This window comes from Theobroma cacao, chromosome 7, assembly GCF_053813885.1.
Source record: "Theobroma cacao isolate CCN51 chromosome 7, ASM5381388v1, whole genome shotgun sequence".
In the NCBI taxonomy this organism is placed as follows: Eukaryota; Viridiplantae; Streptophyta; class Magnoliopsida; order Malvales; family Malvaceae; genus Theobroma; species Theobroma cacao.
This window is the reverse complement of record NC_142645.1, coordinates 32,329,923-32,353,085: the sequence shown is the minus strand read 5'-3', so window position 1 is coordinate 32,353,085 and position 23,163 is coordinate 32,329,923. Positions and strand designations below refer to the sequence as shown.

The following is a 23,163-nucleotide window of genomic DNA, read 5'->3' as shown; positions in this document are numbered from 1 at the left end:
GAGGACCAGTAGACAGAGTGCTTCGAAAGTCTGCATTCTAGACATTGTGAGTAAACTTACTGTCATTTTAATTATCTAGGGTGGTTTTTAGATGATTTCATGAATTCTATGGAAAAAGGAATTTAAAAAGGTAAATTTTCATGTTTTATGAATAAATGAGTTTTAATGAAATTAATTTATAAATTGTTTTGGAATTAAAAATGATTTTGAAGAATAGAGTACACGGAGATTGTTAATTGTGACAATTTGATTGTTTAAATTGACTGGCTTATGATAAATCGAGCATGATTGGCTAGTTGGCAATTGTATTGAAATGCGAATTGTTTGGTTGCCTTGAAAAACTGCGAATTACAAAATTGTCATATCATGTTATTGAGTTTTATTATATGGTGGATTATATATTAATTAATCACTGCAGTAGGGGGTTTCTGTGGACCAGCCTTTAGAGGGGCACGGTAAACCCCATTATATTCTTACCTTGAACGGAGAAGCACGTAGGGTATCTCCTGAGGTAAAGTTTAGGGTTCACTTCACGCTAAACCACCACGTGAGGGGGAACTCAGCCAACGCCAAGGAACGGCTATGTTTTCAAAACAAAAACATGATTTATGTGAAATGTGAATTTTAATAGCCTTGGCGGTCTCGGTAGGATGCCTCGGCGAAGGTGTCCCCAAGAATGGATTTATGGCACAAGCCTAGATTTTAATGAGATTCATAAGCCTTTTTGCGTTTTTGAACGAGATGTGTTCTAATTGTATAACCCAGTTTATGATGATTTACTTTATTGTCTCCATGTACTCAATTCTAGATGTTTATGATGATGTTTGTTTACTCATTGGGATTTTATAATCTCACCACCCTCATTTCCACCCATTTCAGGTTCAGTATAGACTGTAGATAGCTGATCTCATCGAGGACTACAGTGGGATCTGTATTTTCCAAACCGTAGGTTCACAGTCCTCTTTACTTTTTCTTATTCGGGGCCAGTCTTGTTATTGTAAATTAAATTAAATATTTTGGCTTACTGTATTTAAGTATGTATAAATTTATTTAGCTTTTACGCTATAAAAATTATGCACGTATAACTCTATAAATATTGTTTTATAAGAAAATAGAATATTTTACTTAATATTTCTTTTATTTTCTTATTATGTTCAAATAACCATAATTCGTTTTAAATGAAGATTTTAGACTTTTAAACTCATTTTGAATATGAATTATGTGTTTTGTACTTGTATATTACGTTTTAGCCAGTTTCAAAATTTTTGAAAAAAATGACCAAAATACCCTTCTGAGACGAAAAATAATATATTATTTGTTTAAAGTTGGAAACAGGTTAAAATCTTTTATAACACGATATTTGACAATGGTTGCTCACAAGGGAACAGAGAAACTGATAGTAAAGCCTTGCGGGGTTTCAAGTTGACATCCCGGGCAATAAGTGTCTATCGGGACACCGCGGCGGTTGTCAAGGCTCGAGGGGGGTACCGGGTTGTGACATTTTATGAATTGTATGAATTATTTTATTTTACCCTTGTAGGCTGGGTGGTATTATATTAGTCTTGTCATGCTGTTAAAATTTTATTATATGGTGGGTTTAGCTTGCTGCAGTAGGCGGGTTCTGTGGACCAACCTATTAGAGGGGCACAGAATCTGGATATATATATGTACCTCGGTTGGAGAGGCGCGTAGGGTATCTCCTGAGGTATGGTTGGAGTTCACGTCACGCCGAACCACCTCATGACGACGAACTCCGCTAACGCCAAGGAATGGCTGTGTTCTTTATTTTAAACTAAATATATATTTACGTGTATACGAACTTTTTAACAACTTGGCGAACTCGGTTAGATGACTCGGCCAAGGTATCCCCGAGAATGATTTTAGCAAGAGCCAAGCTTTTAAAATACTCATAAGCCATGTTGAATATTTAAATGAAATGAATATTTATGTTATGAAATACATATGGAGATGAAATATTTTAATTGTCTCCTTTTACTCGGACTTTAGATCTTTTGAATGATGTTTGTTTACTCACTGGGATTATAAAATCTCACCACTCTCCTTTCCCTCCATTTCAGGCTTAGATTTGATTGTAGATTGCTGATCTCATCGAGGACTACCGTTGGGTTTGCATTCTTCAAATTGTAGGTTATAATCCTCTTTACTTTTGTTTATTCGGGGGCCCACTTATTATTGTAAATTAAATTAAATACTTTGGTTTACTGTATTACAGTATGTATGAATTTATTTAACTTTTATACTACAAAAATTATTTATGTATAACTCTAAAAATATTGTTTAATAATAAAATAGAATATTTTACTTAATATTTCTTTATTTTCTTATTATACCCAAATAATCGAAATTTTGTTTTAAATGAAGATTTTAGACTTTAAAACTCACTTTGGATTATGAATTATAAGTTTTGTACTCGTATATTACATTTTAGCCGATTTCGAAATTTTTGGGTAAAAATGCTAAAATACCCTTGTGAGCCGAAAATTATTATTTTATTTGTTTTTTGTTGGAAACAGTTTAAAATCTTCTAGAATATGATTTTCGACAACGGTTACTCATGGGGGAAATGAGATACTGATATTAAGCCTTGCGGGGTCTCGGTTGGCATTTCGAGAAATGAGTGTCTATTGGGGTACTGCGGCGGTTGTCACCTGCTCGAAGGGAGTACCGGGTCGTGACATAAAATGTTTTGAACAAATGCATATGTGTTGAATGAAGTACTTGAATATATTTGGTCGACTCTTTTAAAAAAAATTATGCATAGGAACAAGCCTTTCACAAGTGATATTTCTATGTTGTTAAACATATAATGTGATGAATTACGTGTTTGAAATATTATGTTGAATTGCCCAGTGATTGGTTGCGTGTGATGCATTGAAAATCTTGAGATGTTCTAAACTAGTGGCATAACGATTAATATTATTTTCGTTGAATGTTGGATTGTGCAACAATGTCTATGACTAATAAAATAATGAACTATGTGGAATGTATTATTATGCAAAGATCCTTGAAAGGTAATATTGAATGATAACTATAACCGTGGGTGTGCAGTGTGGGAGTGCACATGACGGTGATGGTGGTGTGCGGTGTGGGAGTGCACACGATGATGATATATGCCATGTGCGTTGTGGGAGTGCACATGATGATATATGCCATGTGCGGTTTGGGAGTGCACATGATGATATTTGCCATGTGCGGTGTGGGAGTGCACATGAGCTGAGTTGAGGACGGTGGTTGTATGCGTTGAGCCATGTTGACTAGTTTCGGAATGACCTGGTGTATTTGATGTATGTTTGAAAATTTCTATATATATATGTGTATACATAATATATACATGAATTCTTATGCGTATGTGCACCTGTTCTGTAGGGTAGAGATGTTTGGCAAATGAAATGTGATTGCATGGAATGTTGAAAGTTGAAATTCCTAAATGTTTTAAAATGAGTTGAAAGACAACATGGTATCGAATTTGTTTATGATATACAAATTGCATTGTTTTAACACAAGTGCATCTTGTTTCCAAAAACCCTTTTATATCGTTTGCTTGTTCCCTTCCTATGTTCACTCATTGGGTTTATACTCATTCTTTTCAACTTCATGTTTTAGTTTTCAGGTTTGGAGGTAGTTGGATCCTAGGTCGAGGTGCTTCCTCATATTCAGCTTTTGGTAGGTTTACCATGACACTCAATGATAGTACCCATGCCTAGAGTCGCTCCGCTGGCAGTCAAGGGTCTTTGTATGTGTATATGGTAGTTTAAATGTAAATTGTAAGAATTGTTATAAACACTGTATGTGTAGTTTGATTAACATTGTCGCCATAGGCTGGCATGCGATAATACTATTTGAGAATGATATATTCTTGGTTGTCATAATTGATTCCTGAAAGAATTATTATTGAAAATTACGAACTATGGATCTTAAAGAAATATGGGTGATGGATGGACTAATGAACAAGTTTACATAGAGAGGCTTGCTTGGGCTTAGTGGGCTACGCCTATTAGGCCCATGCGTCGATCATGGCTCTGGATTTGGGCTGTGATAGAATCAATTCTTCTGTTTCAAGGTGTTGGTTTTTCATTGTTGACTAGTGTGAAAATTTGAATTTTAGCTTGACTTTTGACACTCCAATTTTATCCATTGACACCATCTTTTTCTTGTTCACTAAGTTTTTGATTCTTGCTTTTTTTGTTTCTAGAATTGACATCTTCTTCATGTAGAATCTATTCTTTGTCTCCAAACTTGTGCTCTTTAGTTCCTTCTTTGCTTAGAACTGACTTCAACTGTATGGAAGATTGACTCTTTCTTTTTGCACTTTTGGTTTCTGCATTTTGTTCTCCCAGATTTGATTCTTGCTCTCTAAGTTGTCAATTCTTCTCAATTCCAGTAGCTTATGTTTTCCAAGAACTAACTTCTTATTATCCTAGAATATATTCTTCATTACTTCTGTATACTAAGAACTGACTTCTCCCATTTTCAAAATTGATTCTTTTTGTGATAAGAAATAAATTTTTGCTTTCTTCTCATTTAAGAATCAAATAGTTATTTTTGAGAATTTGATTCTTAGGCTAGTAGTTTGAGTTTGAAAACAAAAACTTTTTGGGAAAACTTAAAAGCATATCTTGAAGTTCAAGAGCATTATCATTCACTTTCAAAGCATATTTAATCAATCTCAGCATTTCAAGATATCTTTCTTTATAAGATTAGCTTGAAAACATCTTTGAGGATTTTTTTCAGATTCAAAAACATATTTCACTTATTTTCAAAACATATTTAATTCAATCAGTTTTATTATTTCAAAACTGGGATAAAGTCAACAATATCCCTCTTTATGACATGACAAAATTAAGAGCTAAATTTGCTCATTGAAGAACTACCCTTGAAATTGTGCTCATAATTTCAAAAAGTTTTAAAACTAGGGTAAAAGAATTTAAAGAATTTTTCTCAAGTAAAGCTCCCCCTAAATTTGTGCTCTTTTCAAAAAGATTTACATTTGAGTTTGAAAACATTTTGAGATCATATTTAAAAAATGTAGCCATGAGATTCAAAGAAGTTAAGCTTAGGCTTTTAGCAAATTTACTCGCAATATTCTCCCCTTTTATGTTATATGAAAAAAGCTTTAGAAATTGAGTATAAGAATATGAAGCACATAGATAACACACAACGTTAGTAGGAAAAGTATAATTAAAGCTTCCACAACAGGAAGATTTAAATCATTTGGATTAATTACTTGAGCACACAATTGCTTGCATATGGCTAGTAAAAAATTTGATCTATATCAAGCAACATCAAAAGGTAAAGATAGTTACTATTTTCATGCATTAAAGGTATAAGAAGAATTGAACCATTCAAATCAAATCAACAAAATGTATGATGGCTGTACACTTGCAAATGAAAACATAAAAGTCATCCAATATAAATGAAAATTCAGATGTTCTAAAAATCACAAGAAATGTGCTCCATATCTACAAAACTTGATGTTACTCTTTAATTGATTAACTTGAGGATCAACTATTTGAGTGAAACTCCTTCATAAATTGACTCATCTTCTTTTTATGCTCTTTTTGTTCATGTAGTAACTTTTTGATTTAATTGTCAAAATAACTGTCTATTTTTGCAATCAAGGAGTTCATGGTAGTTTGGAAAGAAGGATCTTTAGTGTCAAAAAATTCCCTGATATCATCTATTTTATTTCTTTTAATCTCACAAGAAGGGTTGTCTAACCTTTTGCCTTCCTTCTTGGAGATTTTAATACCCTCTAAGTGGATTTTGTAACTTTGACTTAGGTATTTTATTTCATTCAACTATTGTTTTCTCAATCTTTGATTCTCTTAGTGACAATATTAAGATGATAATAGTCATTAAGACACTGAATTCAGACCTAAATACTTTGCCTCTAGACCTAAGGGTAAGAAAAGGTTAGATGACTTCTCACAACGAATGCATGTGTTTCATGTCATGATGTACTTGAATGATAACATGCATATATATATATATTCATGATAAATCATTCAAGATGAACTTCACGTGTAATATTATTTATAATCCATTATTATTCTTACTTACTTTGATTTTCATACCTATTTCAAGCATTATAATAAGTCTTAGAGTTCTTTGGAAAACACTCTATGTCTAAAGAATCGATTTTTTAAGATCTGATGTGGATTCTTGAGCTTTAGGAAAAACAAAAATATATCTTGTGTAGTGCAAGAATCGATTCTCCAAAATAGAGATATCGATTCTTGCACTTGACATTCTGATTTTCCTCCTCCTCGCCTTTATTTACCTACAACACAAATTCTCACATGATTTTTGGTATCCAAATTTCTTTGGATCCTTTTGGTAGTCACTAATAACTCTATTTCATAGAGCTATTTTGTCACATTTTGAGCATTAAATGGGCTAAGTTCTTGATATTTAATTTAAGAATTAGGTATTTTCTTTATTTTAGTAAATTATGTTGGGTTCATTTAAGTTAAGTTGTTTTACTTTATTTTGATAATTTGCTTTAATTATAGTTATTATTTACGTTGGTTTCTTGCCCATGTATGTGTGCAATTGAAAGGGCTTGAATTGATGAAGAAAAGTGCATGCAAGGTTCATGGTTCTTTTGCACATGTTCCAATATTTTGAGCATAACTTCATTATAGAAGTCCAATTGATGTGATTTTTTAGCTAATTACAAGCTAAGAGATTGGGCTACAACTTTTACGCTTACCATGTTTCCGAGTTCAACTTGGAAGAAGGGGAAATTATGTCATAATTTAAAGGAATGCAGTAAAGTAGAAAAGATAAGACAGAACCTTGGGAGCCACGACCTTGGATGATTGGGTGCCAAGAGGATGGATAGGCTAGCAAGACAAAAACTATAAAACCCGACCCTATAAACACATGTCATGACATACATGCACTAAGCAGCATGTTATTATGCTAGGAAAGTTTCTAAGAATAGACGAAACCTGGTATTGTACCTAACGGTACACTTGAGTTGATTTAACCTCGAACTAGTTCAAATAGGAATCGTAAGATGAAATTCAATATTTTACAGTCCAGGAATGACTACAAATGATTGTTCAGAGTTTGAGGGTTCATTTGGAGAAAAATTGAAAATTTTGATGTTCAGGTGCAAAATCATCATTTTGCACCTAAGATAATAATTTGATCATGGAGTGAAATTTTTTACCAAGATTAACTATTTGGAGTATAATTTAATGATAAGAAGTGAAAAAGTTTAATTTTGGTGATTTCTGGAGTGTAGGGGCAAATTTGTAATTTTGCCACCTACAGACAAAATTTGAGATTTTGAGAGAATTTAGATCAAATTTGACAAATTGGAGAATGGTATGAGTATAAGGGATGAAAAATATGTCTATGGGCAATTTTTCAATTTTTTGGGCAAAAATGTAATTTTTCACTTTTATGGGGGCAAAAGTGTAAATTTCAAAAATTACTCCACCAAGACTTTGGATAAGTCTGAGAATTTTATCTAAGCTATGGATATGTGGGACAAGTGTATGGTGAAAATTTGGAAACAAATGGATGAAATTTTAAAAACGGGCCATTGGGAAAGTGACACATGGCACTTTTTAATGATTTAATATTATTTTGATGAAAAGTTAGCCCATTTAAACCCCATATTAAGTGCTGGCCGGCCATAAGGAAAGAACAAGAGAGAAAATAGAGAGGAAAGGAAGAAAAGAGAAAAACAAAGGAAAACTAGAAAATTCAAAGGGAAATCTCGTTTTTCATCCGTTCACGCGTCTAACGGTAAGATTTTTCGATTTTAGCTTGATTTCTACCTTTCCTATGCCTTTATTTCCATTAAGCATGCTTGAGGAGAGAGATCAAAAAGTGAAACCAAGGGCTGGCCGAAATTCTACGGGAGAGATTTTGGAATTTTTAGGTTTTGATTTTTAGTTAAATTGGTAGTTTTAATTAGTTAAATGTGTATAGAAATTAAATTGGGCAAGAAAGCATGAAATTTTCACAATACCCACCCTTGGCTGAATATGCATTGATGTAAAATGATGATGAACTGATTTTTATTCTAAGAGAAATGAAGAGAAAATGATGAAAAATGGTTAAATGTGATAGAAAAACAAAATGGAAAATTAATCAAGTAAATGTCCCATTTTTGACCGAATTTTCCAAGGAGAAAAGTGAACTGATTTTGGTGATTTTAGAAGGTTATTGGCTGATATTTAATGGTTAGAAATGTTGTGGAGAAAATGAGACAATTTAGAGCTAAAATGGAGCGCGTTAGCAATTTAACGGGTAAAATGCCAAAAATAGGTTAATACTGCGTTTAAGCCGTTTTAGGCTATTGCATTTCATACCATGCATTAGTATAGGATTTAAGTCAATTATATAGAGATTTAACATCAATGTGGTGAATTGGGTAAATTTTGCAATGTGTTTAGGAGGAGAGCCTTCCGGTAAAGGCAAGGAAGTTGTACCCGACGAGAACAATGATCGGGGCACTTAAAAATCAGTTAATTTGTACAAATGGTGAGTAAACCTATTATTATTATTAATTATCTAGAGTTTATTTTTAAATGCTCTTTATGTATTTTATGAAATGAAAACGAGATTAAAATGGGATTTTTGATGTTTTAGAAGTAAATGTGACAAATAAAAATATATTGTGTTGATTATGAAATTGAGTAATTGGAGGCTGCCAATTATTTTGAAATATATATTTTCCTATGAATGGCTTATGAAATATGAGTATATGTGGCTATATTTGATAAATTGCATTGGGAATTTATGTAAGCTGTTTTTACTATGCAGGCTGGGTAAATAAATAAAAGCCACGTTATACTATCGAAATTTTATTAAAATTGGTGGGTTTAGTCACTACAGTGACGAGTTTTCATGGACTGGCTATTAGAGGGGCACGATAAACCCGGTTACATAATTACACTAGTTGTAGAGGCGAGGAGGGTAACTCCCGGGGTAGTATTCGAGCTCACTTCACGTCGAACCCCCATGTGAATGTGTAACTCGACCAACGCCAAGGAACGGCTTGTTTTAAAAATAAAAATGTGTTTCATATGTAAATATCATAACTACCTTGGCGAACTCAGTTAGATGCTTCAGCCAAGGTATCCTCGAGGATTAGTTTTGGCTTAAGCCTTGTTTTAATAAAAGTCATAAGCCTTAACAACTATTTTGGTAAATTACAAATATTTTATGGTTTAAGGAATAAATGGAAAACCTTATGAAATGGTTTGTAATTTGTTGTTTAAACTTGCCTCCATGTTACTCGCCTTTAGATATTTATGATAATGTCTGTTTACTCATTGGGATTGCAAAATCACACCCACTTCCTTTCCAAATATTTCAGGCCTGTGGTAGCTTGTAGATACCCGATTTTGTCGAGGATTCCAGTTGACCCCTCTATCTCACAGACAGTAGGTTACTATCACCAACACTTGGTGTATTTATGGGCCACTTGTCATTGTAATTATTATTGTACATTATAACTTTGTAAATTATTATATGTATGAATTTATTTTACTTATGAGTTACAAAAGATTACTTACACGTGTTTCTATAAATATTGTTTTATATAAAAATGCTATATTTTTGTCTTTTGATTTACTTGAGCCAGAAATGATTGAAAATTGTTTAAAACGGATATGTAAGCCTTGTGGGGTTCCGATTGGTATTCCGGGTACTGAGTATCAATCGAGTCGTTGTGGCGGTTGTCATGGGCCCAAGGGAGGTTCCGGGTTGTGACAGAAACTTTCGTGTCACAGTGGCACAAAATGGGCACCACAACACTGGAAGATGTTGGTATATGCCCTTGAGCCAAATGGATTGGTCAAGAAATATATATATATATTGTCATTTAATGCATATTTAATCGCATAATTACATGTGATAGAGGTTTTCCTTCATATTAGTGCAATAATAAGGAGTTATTAAGTACTAATTGGATGAAGCCCATGGAACATAAAGACCTTGCAAGAGAATTGTAAAGTTGTTACAATTATGAGATTACTATGTATCAAAGCCATGTTCCTAAAATTGTTCCTAGTCATTGTATTGTCAAGATAGGGCATTGACAATGCTCAAAGACTAGTATATGTTAAGCCTCCTTACTTGGAAAGTAAGCAATCTATCTCATAGATTGAAGTATATGGGATACTTGAGGATAACGTGTAGGTGTTTGTTAACGAACAAGTTCACTGAACATGACCCGCTATGAGAACTCCATTTGGTATTTCACTCAAGTGTCTATGGAAAATGTTCTGATGTGATAGTCGTGCAATTAGTCCTTGGACTTGAGATACCAGGTCATCTTGTATGGGGAATAACATACTTTGATTTCACCCCTATGGGTTTAGAAGCAACCAGATGCCTAAACAGGGTGCTTTTGGGTATGCCATGAAGCATGTGAAGGTGAATGAGTGGTTAAGAGAGGATTCATCACCCCAAGTGATATGAGAGGATGTACCTCACTTGTTCTCAATTCTTGATTAACTTGTATAAAGTCTTTGGATAAAGCATGATGAATTTGAGGAAAGTTAGTTTTCTAAATTCATCAAGTTAGTCATGAATTATGGGAACTAATATGGAATGTTATAAGTAGACACTGAGCCATGCTTAATGACATATCCGAGATATTTGATGAAAGAACAGTATTGCACTGAAAGGCTTATCACTGAAGGGCTTTGTCAAATTCTTTAATTGACTCTCTAACATTTGGGTGGTCATGATGTATTGCTAGATGCCGCTCATGATCTATAAATATAAATTAATTATCAAATTGATATTTGATTATGATTTATATTTATTGCCCACATGTTAGAAGCCTAATGAGTCACACACATTAAGTGACATGATTGAGATTAAATAAGGATAATTAATTAAGTTGGAATTAATTGAAAGAGATCAAAATAAAGTGAGAAATTAATTAAGGTTTCAGAGACTTAATTAAATTAAAATACAACTGTAGTATTTAGGATTACAAATTAGTTTAGCTATATAAATATATTATATTAGCAAACTAGAACTTGAAGCCTCAAAAACCACTTCTCAGTTGTCTCATAAAATAAGAAAAGAAAAACAGTTTTCTTTGTCTGAAAAAATAAGATTCAGCAAGAATTTTTGGTCTTTTTCTTTTAGAAACAATACTTGCTAGCACAAGTAAAAATCCTACCTTTGAGAAGGTCTTATTCAGTCACTATGTGGATTAAATGTTAGAGGCCAAACACTTGGGTGGCTAAAGATTTGACAAATCCTAAAGGTGAAGAAACAAAGATTTGGATTTAATTGGCTCTTGATTACAATATCCAGAGTAAGGTATGTAACTCTTAAAATTATAACTGTTCATTATTAATTTAAAAGTTACATGAAAAACACAAACATTGATCTTGTGGGATTCGACTGTTTCTCTGACTAAATATTATTATTTTATTTTTTCACTGCGTTACTATTTTTAATTATTGATTATTTTCATGTTTGAGCATGAGTTTAAATCCCAGCAGAAGGAGGAAAAAGAAAAAAATAGTCAAAGAACTTGGCACTGTAGTGTTGACATGATAGAGACCACAGGCAAAAATTTTGGGATTTCATTTCGATTAGGATTCTAAGTCCTATTTATATATCCATTCTGAGAAATTGAAGGCAACAATTATGTTAGGTTTTCTTGGAAGAAAAATAGTCGTCAAGCAAGCAAGAAAGCGAGGAAAAACTCTTGAAGATTGAAGATCGAAGACTTGACAAATCCTAGCTTCCTTTTCTTCTTCAGTTCTTTTTATATTTTCTCTATTTTGTGTTGATGGTTAAACTTTTTTGGATGATGTTTTAAGGCCTAAATTTCTTATCTAGAATTGCAATTAAACTTAACATGTAGTTTGAATTTTTAATACTCTCTTTTGCTTATGATTGATTATTTTTTAGTTGTTTATTTCAATCCTGTTCTTTATGCATTTGATTGATTGGCCACCAATTAGATTGATTTGGTAATCTAAACGGAATTGAGAGAGGGAGTTTAATGTAAGCCTTGGATTAAATAACATATGTTCAATATTAATTGCATGAGATGATTCATTTGATTCACGTCTGAGGTAGACATGCACTTGCATGTCATATGTAGCCAATATTAGAATCTAAGCTTAATGAGTCTTTTTTATTTATAATTTTCATAGACATATAGTGAATTGGTTAAGAGGGATAATTTTATAAGAACCTCGATGGAGACTTATAATTACATTATAACTTTAAGTTAGTAACTCGGGCCTATCTAGTAAGTAAAGAGAGAGCATAAAAGATTCAAATGGAGTGTTGAGGGGATATTGTAATTCTAGGTCCTGTTTGATTGATTAATTCTATTTAAATTGCGATTCTTGTTCTTTGTTTTCATTTCTTTAGTTTTTTGTAGTTTTAAAAATCCGTTGTTTGAATAAGATTAAGTTGTGTTAATTTTCGTACTTAGAAAAAGATTTTGGTGCAATTCTCTGTGGGAGTAATACTTTACTTTCTATTATATTACTTGTTAATGGTACGTGCACTTGTGTGGTAAATTCGACAAGTTTTTGGCATTGTTGCTAGGGATTTATTTGCCAATTTTTTTTGTTAATATTAAGACGAAGCAATCTTAGTCTTAATTCAAACTTTCCTTTTCTTCGTTTTTAGGTGCTTTTCGTTGTTGTATGTGAAGAATTAGAGATTTGGAAATTGTTCCTTTTGATCTAGAAATTAAAAAGACTTTTCAAAGATTTCAGAGGGATAATCAACAAGTTTTAACTCAATGCAACACAATGGCTAATCAAGAAGAGAACAAGTCCTCGCGAGAATATGCTGTGCCTCTTGTACAAGGCCTTCCTTCTATCACCCGTAGACCTACCATCTAAGCCAATAACTTTGAGATTAAGATAGCAATCATTTAGATGATTCAGACTTTAATTTGGTTTGGGGGACTGCCAAATGATGATCCTAATGCACATATTATGGATTTTTTGGAGATTATTTATATATTAAAGACTAATGGTGTTTTTGATGATGCCATTGGATTGAGACTTTTTTCGGTTTCATTAGGATATAAGTCAAAGAGTTGGTTGAATTTGCTTTTAGCTGGTTCCATTAGTACTTAGGATGATTTGGCTGTTTTTTCCACCAACTAAGATAGGAAAGATGCGAAATGATTTCACCTACTTTATGCAATTTGATTTGGAATCACTGTATGAATCTTGGGAGAGGTATAAGGATTTATTTATAAGATGTCTTCACCATGGGTTACCTAAATGGCTACAAGTATAGACTTACTATAATGGTTTGCTGGGACCAATTAGAACCAACATTGATGCTACAACATGAGGGGCATTAATGGGTAAATTTATTCATGAGGCTTATGACTTGTTAGAGGAGATGGCTTCCAACAATTACCAATGGCCATCTAAGAGATTGGGTCCAAGAAGTTGTTGGTATTCATAAGCTTGATGCAATTAATGCTGGGATGGCATGAAACTCAGAGATAACAATTATCATATGCAATGGAAAATAAAAATTTAAACTTACGATGTCGTGCCGCCACCCATGGATCACCTTGGTGGTTTTAATACAAACAAAATTTAAGATGAGTAATCAAAAATATCACCTAGCCAAGTGATGTTGTAATCATGACGGCAAATCCTCTTGATTGAGAGAAAATTCGACATTACTCTTGTTTCTACTCAAACCTGTGAACTCTACTAAGAGAGGAAAACCCCAAGCCACCCAAGCGTTTGGTTTCCAACGGTGTGCACAAAATTACACTTGAACCTTCAGCAAGGTAAGAGCTTTTAACTACTCTTTGTGCTAGCAGAGTGGACAAAAATTGTCCTTGTCTTCATACACACTATAGGCTGGACCACTTTAGAGAAATTCATCACAAGAATTTTATCTCAAACACAAGAGACGGCTAGAGAATTTTTTTGTTTTTGACAATTGGGGTTTCATCGTCATATGTGAGAAGTAGTTAAAGGCTATATTTATACCTAGGTTAAACAGCTCCATAATTGCAACTAAGGGCCTAATATTATAATCTATTATAATATTGGCACAACGCTTAATTAAACCTTTTTAATTTAGTCCGTGGAATTAAAATCAAATTAATTTATTTTGTCATGTTTGCAATTAAGGTTCTAATATCATAACTATTTATAATATTGACCTTACACTTAATTACTAGAAAATAATTAAAAAAACTAATTGACAATAATTAAAAATCAAAGTAGAAATTTAATTTGATAAAAATCAAATCAAACAAGTCTAGGATTACAATATCCCTCACATTTCATCTAAATCTTACCTCTTTTCCTTAACTTATTCCAATAGGTTGAATTGCTAATCTAAAGTCCATAATTATTTATAAGGCTCTCTCGATACTCTTATAAAAGTTTCTATTTTAATCAAAACACTTTATGTTTATGTGAATTGAAATTAAAATAGATTCATTAAGTTTAGTCTCTAATACTGGCTACATAAGGCATATAAGTATATCTTTATCTTATACATAAATCAATTTATTCATCCAAGAACATAAATATGATCATATACTATTCTAATTTTAGCCTACTCTAAACTCCCTTTCTCAAGTTTAGGTCTCCAAATCAAATTAATTAGCGGCCAAATAATTAAAAGCATTAATAACAAATTGGAATATATAATCCAATTCCATTGACAATAAGCTAGAAAGAGACTAAAAATTTAAACTACATGTGAGTTCAATTGTATTCTTAGATAAAAGAAATTTGATACTCATAATCGCAATAATAAATGAAAAACATATGAAGTTTATCCATCAAGAGTAATAAGAATAATAAAAGCTAAGGAAGAAGAAAAGCAAATGTTGGTAGCCTTAATCTTCAATCTTCAACATCAACTTTTAACTTCTTGAATCTTTCTTAGGGTTGTCTTCTTATAGCTAACTTCTCCTTAAACTCTTTTAAATACCACTAACTTAACCTATTCTCCCTAATTAGGCCTAATTGGCTCTTAATATGGGCTTTAGAATAAGTGTAGAGACCATATACCCTTAACAAGCCAGTAGCCTTGCCTTTCTCGCACCAAACCTTCAAAATTTTCCTCTCAACACTGTGGCACAGCCCTTTTTTCATCACTCCATCTTTCTCTCTTCATTTAACTCTAACCTCAAAATACTTCATAGAAAGATTAAAATGCTTAAGGGTGAAAGGTTCAAAATTGGAAGTACATAAAAATGCTAAGGCTAAAATAAATATGTGCTTGTCAAAAAAAAAGAAAAGGGAAAATTAGGTTCAAAAAGGGTTAGTAAGGACAAATATGTAACAAGGTAGGCTCACAAAGGCTCAAACAATTTAAAGATAGCCTAAATCATTTTCTACCCTAGTTGTTATTTAGGATTTCACCTTAAGAGAGAATCAATTAAATTTTGGAATCCTTGACTTCACTATACTTTTATTAACATAATTTTTTTCTAAATTACATAACAATTTTAAATAAAAGATTGAGTATAAAAATTATTGGAATTCTCATCCTATAATGAAGCTAACACAAGAATATCAACACAAACGTAAATCATATCCATATTTTTTCCAAGGGCTAAAATCATAAGGAAATCAAAATATCAACCTATGATAAAGAAAATCATAAGCAAGCTGTCAAAACATCTCAAGTAAGTTTTTTTATCTTTTTAATTTTTATAGAAATACAAATTAGCAAAATTTAAAAACAATAAAAAAAATAAGCAAACCATAAAGACACAAACAAAACAAAATCTAAAAACACCCCCATAAACTTAAAATGAAACATTGTCCCTAATGTTTAAGAAAAAGAAATAAAAATAAAATAAAAAGAAAGGAAAACGAAAACTCCCTTAAGAATTGGCAGAAAGAATCTAGATGTCGTCCTACACATCATTGTCATCAGCTTCTTTAACATTGTTGGGATCATTTGGTATGTGAAACCTCTACCTTCATAGAAGTGTAACGGAGGTAGACACGATGACGCAGATTAGGGGTAATGTTGTCATTTTCCTTGGTGAGCTCCTAGAAGTGGGTTTTCTAATATTATTAAGGTTCAAGTAGGCCTAAGGAATAAATAAATGATGCATATAATAATGAAATAAATAAAGAAAATAAAAATAATGATAATTTCCATAGTATGGGTAAAATGGTCATTTTGGACTTCGGGTATAAATTTTTAAGTTTTCGTGAACTTAAGTACTCCCAGTCTATTATGGACCTTTTCTCAGTGTTAAAATAGTAAAAGGTTGAGCCAAAGGGAAGAAGAAGGCAAAGTCAACTATGCAATGGCATTTTTATAAATAAGTAGAACTTTAGTCAACTGTAGGATAAATATCTCGTTTTTTTCCAACACTTTCTCCTCATTTCCAGTAGCTTCTTCTTCTTCTTCCCATCCTTTTTCCTCACTAAATGTTTTATATCTTCCATGGAAGCCATCCCCTGAAACCTCCATAACTTTCTCAAAGTAACTTCAATTCTTATGCTTTGGTACACTTTTTCATAGGATTCTTTGTGCTTTTTGACTTGTACACCTCAAGAACCCTCAAAAGTCTTTCCTCAATGCTTTCTCTCACTAGTTGGATGTTTTAGAGAGAGAGAGTGTGACTTTCTATAATAGCTTGACAAACTCTTGAAAAGGAATTCAACTACAAAACCACCAAGGTGAGTAGTGAGTTAGGGTTGATTTTTAAGTTGTTGATGAATGGCCAATGGTTAGAATTGTGGATTGTCTTATTGTTGAAGGTTATTTATTTATTTTTAGTGAGGCTAAATTAGTGCAAAGTAATGACTAGTCAAATGGTAATTGGAAACTAGTTAGGAATAACTAGTAAAACTTGATTTAGGAAACAACATTTGGGAATAGTATTCATGTAAATTGAGTTGGTGTGATGCCATTGTGTGTGATAGGTTTCAACGAGACCCCACATCTCCACTTGGAGCATTAGTGGAAGTCAGAGTCGATTAAAGAATCAACCAAGACAAGTGAGTGAACTTGTATCTAAATTGTTTTGGCAAATGCATATGTGTTTGAATGAATCATTTGAAAATTTTATTTGTTTTTTTGCTTTAAAATGTACCTAGGGAACAAGCCCTTGATGAAATGTTCTTATATTGTGAAATGTGCAATGTGATTAGTTCATGTGTTCCTACATTATGTTGATGTGTATGTTATGCATTGAATGGTACTATTGTGTGATAATAATAATCATGCGTGTGCAGTGTGGGAGTGCACACGCCGATGATTTATGCCATGTGCGGTGTGGGAGAGCACATGATGCTGATGATGATATTGTAATGTGCGGTGTGAGAGTGCACATGATGACCTAGCTATGTGTGGTGTGGGAGTGCACAAGAGCTGGGGGAGAGTTGGGGTGATGCCGGTAGTTGTATATATGTTTATATATGTTATATATAGAGAGGTTATGGAAAATATATTGTGATTGCATTGAATATTGAATGTTAAAATTTGACAAATGCTTTCCAATTGATTTTCACTGCAACAAAAATGGATTTTCGTTGTGACAAGAATTCTTTTAATTTCATTGCCTTGTTTCTCACTGTAGCAAAATTTCATTCTCGCTCCAGTGAGAAACTCTAGGGTGCTGGAGCTTGACTAGCTCAGATTTTTACTGTAGTGAAAATGCATTCTCCTTGCAGCGAGAAACTCTCGAGTGTTGGGGCTTGACTAGCCCAGATTTTCGCTGCAACGAAAATGCATTCTCACTACAGCAAGAAACTCTCAGGTGGTTGGGTAAAATGTTTGCCTGGGTTTTCGCTGTAACGAGAAACTCTTGAATGGTTGGTTCAACATGTTGCCTGAATTTAGCTACAAGGAGAATGCCATTTTGCTGCAGTGAGATTCACTCTGCCATGCTTGCCTTGCTTGGACTTTATCGTAGTTTTCACTCTTTAACTTCATTGTTGATCATGGATCTTTCAACACTAAGGCACTAAATAATCAAGGGTTGAGTTGAGGGGTTTTAACAAGAAATTAAGCTAAATTGCATTGTTTTCAACATAAGTGCATAATGTTTTCTAAAACTTCCCGTATTGATGGTTGCTCCCTTCCTATGTTCAGTCACTAGGTTTATACTCACTCTTTTCAACTTCATGTTTTCAGATTCGGAGGCAGTTGTGTCAAACCCTGCTTTGTAAAATAATTATTACGTCATTTACATGCTCGATAGAATGTTTCTATATTTAGGAAGTTTGAGAAATTGTTAAAAGACGATATTGCCCCTAATGGTACCATTGAGTCGATTAAGCCTCGAACTAGTTTAAATAGGAATTTTAAGGTGAAATTAAGAGTTTCACAGTTCAGGGATGACTCAAAATGGTAATTCGGAGTTTGAGGATCAATTTGGAGTCCAATCGAAATTTTCGCTATCCAGGGGCAAAATGGTCATTTGCCACTTGAGGACAAAATGGTAATTTTTAGAAAAGATTTTTGGCCCCATTTGACTTATTGGAGTAAGATTTGAGGTTTAGAAGTGAAAAATTTTAATTTCGGTATAATTTGGAGTAAAAGGGTAAAATGGTAATTTTGCCACTCGAAATAAAAAATTTAATTTTTGAAAGGATTTTGATCAAATTTAATTATTTGGAGTGTGAAATGAGTATGAGGAGTGCAAATTATGCATTATGGCAAATTTTCAATTTTTGGGGCAAAAATGTAATTTTTGAAAAGTTCGGGGGCAAAAGTGTAATTTTGAAGAATTTGCTCCACCAAAACTTTGGAAAAATCTGGAAATTTCACTTAAGACTTGGATAAGTCAAAGGGAATGCATGGTGGAAAAAGTAGGACAAATGGATGGCTAGAAAAAAAAAATGAATTAATAAAAGATTTAAAATATGAATAAAATAATATTATTTCATTAAACAATAAAAAAAGGCATAAAAAAATCAGCCCACCCATTCTTCTTCTTCAACATTCGGCCAAGCAAGAAACAAGAGAGAGAAAAGAGAAAATAAAACCCTAGCTAAGAAATTTAAAGGGAAAATAGGTGGAAATTCAAAAATCAAGTGAAAAAAAGGTAACATTTCTTAAATTTGTCTTGTGCTTTACCTTTCCCATGCATTTTTCATCATTTTTCATGGTTGAATCATGTGATTTGAGGATGATTTGAATTCTGGTCATATGGGTTTAGAGAGAGAAAGTTGTTAGATAAATTTGATTTTGAGCTATGTTAGTGTTTAGTGTTAGTTTAGCATGTTTATGAGTAAAACAACAAGAAAAATATTTATCTTCTCCATGAATTTCCCTAGGCCGAATCTAGCCAATGGTATGTGAGGATGAGGTTGACTTTATTTTAAGAGAATTGGGTGGAAAAATGATGAATTATGAGGTTGGAAATTAAATGGGAATTTTCGGTGCAATAAATTGAAATTTTTACCCACTAGGGGTAAAAGCGTAATTTATAGTCCGGACTGATAAATTGGACCAAATTCACAGTCATTGAGGTATTGTGGATATAATTGGATAATTGAAATTGAAATGGATGGAATTGGAGTTGAATTGGAGATTTTAGAAATTTACACCGTATATAGGCAAGTTAGGTCGGACACTGTGATTAAGCAAATGTCCAAACATTTCACACCCTATCTAGTGCATACGCATGGATAAGAGCCTGAAATAATATATATTGATTTGACACAAATTATTGAATTTTTTGTGTCATGTATTGTGGATAGGTGGTGAGCTATTTGATACGGGTAAAAGACTACACCCGAGGACCGAGAATAGGAGTATATCTACTCCTAGTACAGTGAGTAAACTTACTATCGTCTTAATTATCTAGAGTAGATTTATTTAATTGTGTGATTTTATGAAAAAATGGTTTAATTGGAAAATTATTGTGTTTTATGGTAAAATGGGATTTTATAAAATAATTTTATAATATTTTTGAAAATTTAATAATGATTTCAAAAGTAGAGTAATTGGAGACCTATACTATGATTGTGTTGTTTATCCATGATTTTACATTAATGGCTTATGATAAATGTGGGTATGACTGGTTATTTTTATGATTTTAAGAATATGTGAACTGCTTTATTTGCCTTGAATGTGTTAAGTGAGCCATGTCATACTATTGTGATTTTATTGGTTGGTGGATTATAAAGTGGGCACTGCAGTGACGGGGGTTCCGTGGGCCAGCCTAATTAGAGGGGCACGGTTCCCAATTATTGAGCTTACCTCGATTGGAGAGGCGCGTAGGATAACTCCCGAGGTAGGATTTGAGTACACTTCACGCAGGCCACCACGTGAAAGTGGGACTCAGCCAACGCCAAGGAACGGCTGTGTTGTCAGAGGTGAAATGTGTTTGTGTGTGTGACAATAAACAGCCTTGGCGGTCTCGGTAAGATGCTTTCGCGAGGTATCCCCGAGAATGGATTTTTGGCAAGAGCCAAGTTTTTGAAAAGTGCATAAGCCATGTTGAGTAATTAGATGAAATCCAATTATTTATATGGGTTGAGATGAATTATTTTAATTGTCTCCTATTACTCGGCTTTAGATTATTTTGATGATGTTTGTCTACTCACTGGGATTTTATAATCTCACCCCTTCTTCCTATACATTTTTCAGGCTCAGAATAGGCAGTAGACTGTCAATTACATCGAGAAGTAAATTTCGGAGTTGCATCCTAGAAAGCAAGGTTATAGACTTAAACCTTCTCAGTTATTTGGGGGCTCACGTGTCATTGTAATTTAAAGTGCATACTCTAGTTTTCTATATTATAGTATGTATAAATTTATTTTGTTTTTATGTGCAGAAAATTAATTTTTTGATGTTTTAAAAATAAACATATATATATATTGTTTTACATTAAAATAGATTATTTTAATTAATATTTTTAGTTTATTTTATTATTCAAAAAAAAAAAAAGGAAAAAAAGAGAGAGGAATGGAAAAACTGGTACAAAAGCCTTGCGAGGTCTCGAGAGGCGTTCGGGGGAAGAATGTCTATCGAGGCTTCGCGGCGGTTGTCACGGGCTCGATGGGAGTTCCGGGTCGTGACAATTCGATTGGTATCAGAGCTTTTGGTTAACAAAGCATGGTTTTAAAGTTTTTGATTTTTATAGTTATTTTAAGAATTCACACTGGCACTGTGTGGCCCCGGGTTGAGTTAAACTAGGTTAAGTTAAGTTGGGTTAGGTAAAGTTGCATGTATGTAGAGTCTGAGATTACCTAAACTTGCTTCGTTTCCTTTTTAGATTACCATGCCTCCTCGACGTGAGCGCCCACTCCCTACTAGATCAGCTAGGAGGGGCAGAGGTCGTCTTAGGCAGGGTCAGCCAGACCTTAGAGGAGAGGAATCGACTGTGTCTCCTTTTCGAGCAACACTTGCTGCTGAACCGGTCGAGATTCCTCCGCCACCTACTAGCATTCCTACCGTGTCTCCTGAGGTAATTCAGGCAATGGCAGCCTTCTTTACCGCAATGGCTGGTCAAGCTCAGACTAGTCAGGTCCCACCTGTAGTGCCACCAGTTACTCCTTCAGTTCCATTGGCACATGATGTCTCTATTTCTAAAAAGCTGAAGGAGGCTAGACAACTGGGTTGCGTGTCCTTTGTGGGTGAGTTGGACGCCACCGCAGCTAAGGATTGGATTAATCAGGTTTCAGAGACACTCTCTGATATGAGATTGGAGGATGAGATGAAGCTGATAGTGGCTACGAGGTTATTGGAGAAGAGAGCCCGTACATGGTGGAATTCGGTGAAGTCCCGTTCCACTATTCTCCTAACTTGGTCAGACTTTCTGAGGGAATTTGATAGTCAATATTATACCCATTTCCATCAAAAAGAGAAGAAGAGAGAATTTTTGAGTCTGAAGCAGGGGAATTTAACTGTAGAAGAGTATGAGACTCAATTTAACGAGCTGTTGTCTTATGTGCCTGATTTAGTGAAGACTGAACAGGATCAGGCCGATTATTTCGAGGAAGGGCTCCGCAATGAGATAAGAGAGCGAATGACTGTGACAGGTAGGGAGCCCCATAAAGAGGTAGTACAAATGGCCTTAAGGGCTGAGAAGCTCGCAAATGAAAATAGGAGAATGCGAGCTGAGTTGGTAAAAAGGAAAAATCTGAATATGTCCTCCAGTCAGCCACTAAAGAGGAGCAAAGGCTCATTTGTTTCAGGGAGTGCTCCTTCTATTTCGGTAACATCCTCTCGACCATCATTTTCACAAATGCAGCAGAGGCCTCCGAGATTCAGCGGATCTGCAGTGACTACTTCTGAAAAAAGTTTCGGAGGTTTTGATAGATGTAGAGAATGTGGAAGATTTCATGGCGGGGTGTGTTGGGGGCCTTTGCGATGTTTTCATTGTGGCCAGACGGGTCACTTTAGAACTAATTGTCCACAGTTAGGACAGGCCACTGTAGCTGCTCTATCTTCATCAACTCGTACGGACTTGCAGATGAGAGATTCCTCTGGAGCACAACCGAGACAGGGAGTAGCTATTCGGCCTGATGTGGAGAGTAACACCCCAGTATACCCACCTTCCAAACCACTGACTCGTGCGTCAACAAAAGTTTTTACGGTAATGGAAGATGAAGCACGAGTCCAACCTAGAGAAAGTGAATGAAAAGTTAGGTGGAAATGTAAGATAATGATAAGAGATGTAAATACTAAGTTCTGAGAGTGTAAATAAAGCTTTTAAGAATAATATAATAAATGAGTTTATGTAGAATATCGCTATGAAATTTCTTAATGTATTGTGGAAATTGGAGTTCAGAAATGCATAAGACATGAAAGATGAATCTTTGAGGCATTGATGAGAATGAAAGTGCAACCCCGCATGTGTAGGGATTAGTAATATGGGTAACTAAAGTGAAGAATGATCCTGAGTGGTTCAAGATTTAAATTTCATGTATAATGAGTGATGTAGGTAGAACAACGAAAAGAACATCTCAATAGTTAAAGGATTGTGGAAGAATGCTCAAACGAAGGAGATGACATGAGATGTTGAACATTGGATAAAAGCTAATACCCCTATCTTTTCTTGGAGTTTGATAAGTGAAATTTTGGGGACAAAATTTTTTTTAAGGGGGGTAGTATTGTCAAACCCTGCTTTGTAAAATAATTATTACGTCATTTACATGCTCGATAGAATGTTTCTATATTTAGGAAGTTTGAGAAATTGTTAAAAGACGATATTGC

The 23,163-nt window shown here is 33.8% G+C and overlaps 1 protein-coding gene across 1 annotated transcript; it reads left to right on the top strand.

The window, feature by feature from the left end:
• The first annotated feature begins 18,896 nt into the window (after positions 1 to 18,896).
• LOC148761807 (uncharacterized) lies at positions 18,897 to 22,924 on the top strand. The gene is made up of 5 exons (XM_088808719.1): positions 18,897 to 19,042; positions 19,701 to 19,774; positions 20,593 to 20,662; positions 21,221 to 22,543; positions 22,892 to 22,924. Exons 4-5 carry the CDS (start codon positions 21,227 to 21,229, stop codon positions 22,922 to 22,924), a joined length of 1,350 nt encoding a protein of 449 aa, XP_088664845.1. The 5' UTR covers positions 18,897 to 19,042; positions 19,701 to 19,774; positions 20,593 to 20,662; positions 21,221 to 21,226.
• Positions 22,925 to 23,163: the final 239 nt, after the last annotated feature.

Excerpts from the sequence above, each read along its gene's own strand:
- LOC148761807 (XM_088808719.1), top strand. The coding sequence starts at position 21,227 with ATGCCTCCTCGACGTGAGCGCCCACTCCCTACTAGATCAGCTAGGAGG. Across the intron at positions 22,544-22,891 it reads CGTCAACAAAAGTTTTTACG|GTAGAACAACGAAAAGAACA; the intron begins GTAATGGAAGAT and ends TGAGTGATGTAG.